Source organism: Lagenorhynchus albirostris, chromosome 14 (genome assembly GCF_949774975.1).
Source record: "Lagenorhynchus albirostris chromosome 14, mLagAlb1.1, whole genome shotgun sequence".
Taxonomy (NCBI): Eukaryota; Metazoa; Chordata; class Mammalia; order Artiodactyla; family Delphinidae; genus Lagenorhynchus; species Lagenorhynchus albirostris.
Window position 1 is genome coordinate 81,544,841 of NC_083108.1, and position 6,000 is coordinate 81,550,840.

Consider the following 6,000-nt stretch of genomic DNA (forward strand, 5'->3'; position numbering starts at 1 on the left):
CCCAGCCTCGGGCTGACACTCATCCACTTCCTGTCTTTATGGATTTGTTGGGCAGAGATTTTTCATTAGAGTTTTTTGAATAGAATTCAGGGGATCCATAAACTTTGACGGGGATAAAAATTATACTAAGGTTATTTTTATTAACCTCTAATTAAAATGTAGCACTTCCTTCAATTATGAATATAGGAAACAAGCCATCATAGTACATACTACCTGTGACTCTGTCATCAGTAGAGATCACAGAGTTTCCTACCATATTACTGTTATTACGGGTATCTTGACATATCATTTACACTTAGTACTACCTCAGCATTACAGACCATTAGGCCTGCTGCTAGATCTTATTATTTAATGCACTAATAAAAAGGATATGTATTATTATATCACAGTCCTGTTTAATATTTTGATAACTACAGTTATATCTGCTGTAATGCGACATATGTGTTCCTAAAAATCACCACACAGTGCAAACCTGCACAATAAAAACCACACAGTTTATGGGGAAAATGGGGTTTTGAGCATAACACTCAAAAACTTTATTAGTGACCCATTTTTTAAAAGGACAGAAATGTAATTTAAACGGTAGTACAGTTTTATACATGTTAAGTAGTTAAGAAATACACAAATATTGCCGTAAATGTGGCACTTTACCTTGAAAAAGACCTGAAGTCTGCAGGTAGAACTGGGCGTCGGAGAGGAGGTTGCAGCTTGTGACTTACTGGAAAGTGGTAGAAGGAGGGTTAGTGGATGGAAAGTCGTAGCAGCAGATGTGGATGGATGTGGCTCGTGACACGCCGCGGGTGGTGGTGGAGGGGCGTGGGGCGTGTATTCCTACACGGCCCGGCCCAGTTCACCTAGTGTTTCTCGTGGACAAAGTCGCACATTAACAAACTTCACATCACGCTCAAGTTGTTCCCTAATATATCCGATGCGTTGGAACAAATGTATGTTTTCAAAACAAGTGTCATAGCAGAACCAACTGTATTTCAGAATAACCTCTCCTTTAGGGTTTTATGTTAAATTCCTACCTAAGATGTAATCAGGAGCTCCCTCACTTTTGTCCTCGTAGCACAGCTGGGAGTGTGTTTGTGTAACATCTCCATCAGAGTGCGTGTCACAGTACATGACAGCTGATTACATCCATGGGTCTCTGCTCCTCCGTGCGTGCGTTAAGGAGCCCCTCTCACTCATCCTGGCTTCCCCAGTGTAGCACATGCCATACCTGCTACAGAGGATGCTCCTTGAATGGAACTGATAGGAAGAGTTCAGGAAAAAGGCAGAACAGTGACCCTCAGGTATAGACTGAAAAAATGCTAAAGGTATTTGAGGTTGGTGAAAAGTTGGTTTAAGAGAATATTTGAGCTAGAAAGATCCTAAAGAGAGATCCAATCTCAACCATTCATTTTACAGGGGAGGGCAGGTGATTAAATCTCTTGCTTAACATCCCACATGATTCTAATCAGATAATCATTTAGTTGGAAAAAAATACTGTCTTCAGATGTAATATATTTTCCCATGGATTGTTAACTGATTCTAAAGATGCTGGGAAAACAGAATTTTAACTAACAGAAGTCTACTTGGCAATGCACTTTGCAAACTCCTCCCCTCTGGTCCTTTGAACAGAGTATAACTGGTTACAGAAAAAGTAAATACTGTTGTAAAAAATTCTTAATTTTTGCAGTAAGGAAGGCAGGGTAAGTTCTGAGCAGCCTGTCTGCTTCACCAGGGTTTTGCCATCTGTCGATAAAGACAAGGGTCTTAATTCAAAGCCTTTCTCTGAAATAGGCACTCTCACACATTGCTGGGGGAGCACAAAGCGATTCAGTCCTTCTGGCAAGGAATCTGTCAGTGTTTTCTAAAAACTGCAGAAGAGCTGACCCTTTGCAGTGGCAGTGTCACTTTGGGAATCTCTCGTTCAGGTACAGCCGCATGTGTATAAAATGGTATATATACAAGTTTTTCATGGCAGCATTGCTTTATAACAAGCAAGAGTTAGGAAACGATCCAAGTGTCTAGCAAGAAGGAACTGAGTGAATAGCCGTGGCACATGGACTATTACCATGAGACAGAATAGGAAGGTCTTGGATGCAGAAATATTTCCAGGATATACTATTAAGTGAAAAGAAGCAGGACGCTGAAAGACTCATGTGGTATTCTACATATGGGATGGGAATAAGGATATATATATATATATATTTAATATATATATATATTTTTAAGAATATATATATTTTTGAAACCATGCTCAGGTCTTAACTATTTAAAAACCCCCAATAAGTTAAAAATAGAGAAAAAAGGAAAGCACAGTTGCCACATCTCATTCACCCATGGCAGGCTTCCTGTGGTGTTGGGGTCAGGGGGACACAGCCTGAAACCGAATTTGGACTTTTGACCAGAACATGGGACATCCTCATCACTAGTTTGCAACTGTGGGGATGACCTGTCAGGGTTCTTAACCTTTCCTTTTTTCTTTCTTTTTTTTTTTAATAAATTTATTTATTTTTGGCCACGTTGGGTCTTCATTGCTGCGCGCAGGCTTTCTCTAGTTGCGGCGAGCGGGGGCTGCTCTTCGTTGTGGTGCGTGGGCTTCTCATTGCAGTGGCTTCTCTTGTTGCAGAGCTTGGGCTCTAGGCGTGCGGGCTTCAGTAGTTGTGGCACACGGGCTCAGTAGTTGTGGCTCGCGGGCCGTAGGGTGCAGGTTCAGTAGTTGTGGCGCACGGGCTTAGTTGCTCCACGGCATGTGGGATCTTCCCGGACCAGGGCTCGAACCCATGTCCCCTACATTGGCAGGCGGATTCTCAACCACTGAGCCACCAGGAAGTCCCTAGAATGATGTTTTTAAATAAATAAAATAAAATACATCAGGGTGTAAAATACCTAGGAAGCCTCTTCCAGTAGAGAGGAAGCAGCATGATTAAGAGCACAGAGGTCTGGAAGCACCGAAAATAATCCCAACATGGTTCAAACGTAGGCCCCGTGGGAGGAGGCAGAGGCTGAGCAAGGCCAGGTTCTTCGCTGGAGTCTACCGGTGTCTTTCCAAGCTTCCTTCTCCTCTTCTTTCCTTCTTTTTCTTCTTTTTCTTTTTTAATATTTCCCCCAGACCTAACAATGCTACACCCTCAGTAGGCACTGTAATGAATTAAAGTGTCACTACGACTTGTTGATTCTTCTTGATGACCACTGTCTTCACTACAGGCTCACCGCAGAGTCTATATAAAGGCTGACAAAGAGCCAGTTATATTTGGGCATCAGCCAATTGCCATGGTTTAGCCATACATGTATGGTAAAGCAAACAGAACATTCCAGCTACGGTTTAGAGACAGGGACCCCACACATGAGCGGGAAATCAATACCTCTTTTGGGTGGATGACGTTGGTTATATGAAATTACTTCATTGTATTTCATTAATTCCCTAAGGTCTTTTAAAGGCATTTCCGCTATATTTGTGTATTGTCCTCTTAAGTATTTCCTAGTTGTTCTATCCTGGGTATTAATTTGGGAGTTGTTTTGTAGAATGTGGAAGTCTCAGAAGAGTCAGCTGAAAAAAATACCCTTCTCAGTAATTGAAGAAAACAAATTCATGTATTCATGGTGATCATGGGTAAGTCACCTTTCCTTATCTCACCTTATATCTATATTTAATAAGTAACTGGGGAGCACTGATAATATGGAGTCCCAGCAGTGCGTCTGTGTGACCTGTAATCCTTTCTCTTTTGTTTGACCTATTTATACACACCTTCTAAATTTAATCAGAGTAAAATGTCAGTTACTTATAAGAGAAATGCAGATCAGAAAGTTCTTGTTCTCAGTACCCAGAATTTTAAACCTAAGGAAGTGAATTCATATAGCTTTCAAAATCGGAATGTAAACTCACATGTCAGCATTTCATCTGAATGTCTGTCTGGAAAGAAATCTTTCTGTGGGGTTTCAAGTCTTATAAAAAGGCTTATTGACCCAGTAAGCACTTTCTTGATTTGTGTTTCCTTCTATCAAACCTTCATTTCATAGGCAAAGTTTCTTTAGAATCCATTTTGATCAGTTAAAAGGTAAAATCGTTTCCGTTGTTTTCCACTTAAGCATAAGAGCATTTTTAAGACCCTGAAAGCAGTAAGTAGCCCTCTCCCTGTCTCCCTGTCTTCTTTCTCTTTGCTGAGAAGTTTTCATATTTATAATATTTTGCGTGACCTTATGTTGATGAGAATCAAGACATATAGTTAACTTTTTAGAGACTGGGAGTTTACAGCACACCATCCAGTGCTCATTGATTTTTATTTAACTCCATTTCCTTTGCGCAGAAGCCGATTTCTCATCCATGTGGAAGGCAGGAAGCAGACATCAATACCTAATACTTAACCTTGAAAGCAAAAAGAGGATTGTAATCCTTCGTAAGCAACATTTAATACCAAAGGGGAGCAGAGACTGAAAGTTAATTTTTAAACATCTATATTTTGTTTGTCTTCAGGTTAACCATTTTCATGTGTAAGAAATATTTTTCATGTGTAAGAAATTAGACCTAATTGTATATTATATATAATATACAAACTTGGAATTATGCTAAGAGAGAAAAAGCCTTCTCTGTAAAGATGCACGCTACAGTTAAATACTCGAGAAGCTCTTTCAAAGTGTGAACATCAAATAGAGAATCCATACATATAAAATGCTGTTTTAACTATCTGATTTTTTTAAAACCTGCGCATACATTTAAATTATAACCAGTAGCTTATCAGAGTCAGCTCCAAATCTATGAGAAATATGTTCTCTTGTGGTTTTCAGCCCTGAACTTTGCTGTGTAAAGACATAAAATGATATGATATAAAATATTTTAAACCAGAAACTATCTCCTGGGTTACTGACAGTCGAGGTCCTTCTGTTCCACAAGCTGAGCAGAGCCCCCTCTTGTCTGGGTCAGTCGTAGTCCTATCAACTTATACAAACAAAAGCTTGCTGGAAGATCAAGTTTTATATGCTTTTTTTTTTTAATCATTAAAGACTAAAACATTTCTGTTTTAACTTGTAATTTTTTAAAGAATATACTGATCCGCTTCAGTCAATAAAAAATATTTTTACTAATAAAAATAATTTTCTGGGATTTCTTTTTATGACACAGGGGTGAAATAAGGAAAGTTAGTCTCTTGAAACCAAACCTGGCAAGTTAATTTCCTCAGGGATGGGAATGTATTTTTTTTAAGCATTGCAGATATCAAAGTTCTATTGTGCTGTATAAATGCCCCTTTGTTAAAAGGTTTCAGTGCTACTTCAGAGGTGATTTTCATGAGAGTGGAGGAGCCACCCCATTTAGCCTTTTTAATTAGGGTGCTGAAAAGAGAAATTGGGTGAGGTTTGGCTATGTTCTTTATAAATGCTTGCTTTCTGCCCAGGATAGGCTGGTTTGTACAGAGCAAGACTGAGAAAGGTAGTGTGTAGTCGATTCTGAACTATTGCCTCCAAGGTAGAAACCTGAAATGTCCCTGGAGAGGCTGACTTTCTGAGAAACAAAATATTAAATTTTCTCCTTCTCTTTATGATAGTTTTATGGCTGCATGTCAACTTGCCTAGTGAAAAGAGAACACTGGTTAGGTGCTAAAAAGAACAATTTCAGGGAACTAAAGGATTTGAAAGAAGTCAAAAGTTATTTTGTAACTAAATGTATTTTAGCTCATAGGATTATAGTATCTACAACACCTATTCTTACCCTTCCACATTCTTGTGAATTACAGCACATGCAGTTCAAAAATGGAAACCTTAAATTATCAATTTATGTCTCTCAACCTAAGTTATTTAAATATGTGAGCAATTTCTGTTAAAGAGAGGCAGCCTCAGTATGTTGAAATAGTTGCAAGATGAAACTAGATTTTAGCCTTAATATTTTGTCATCAACATTCTTTCACCTTAAGAGGAGGCGGGAATTCCCTGATGGTCCAGTGGTTAGGACTCTATACTTTCACTGCTGAGGGCACGGGTTCGATCCCTAGTCAGGGAACTAGGATCCCGCAGGCCCCG

At 39.2% G+C, this 6,000-nt stretch overlaps 1 protein-coding gene across 2 annotated transcripts in view; it reads left to right on the plus strand.

Annotated features, from left to right (window-relative positions):
- CCDC62 (coiled-coil domain containing 62) overlaps nucleotides 1-5,073 on the plus strand; it is a 40,720-nt gene extending 35,647 nt beyond the window's left edge. For both annotated transcript variants that reach the window (XM_060170464.1, XM_060170463.1), the window contains 2 exons: nucleotides 3,514-3,601; nucleotides 4,296-5,073. In XM_060170464.1, coding sequence (XP_060026447.1) covers nucleotides 3,514-3,567 — 54 coding nt within the window. In that variant the 3' untranslated portion in view covers nucleotides 3,568-3,601; nucleotides 4,296-5,073. The remainder of the gene's footprint in view (nucleotides 1-3,513; nucleotides 3,602-4,295) is intronic.
- Nucleotides 5,074-6,000: the final 927 nt, after the last annotated feature.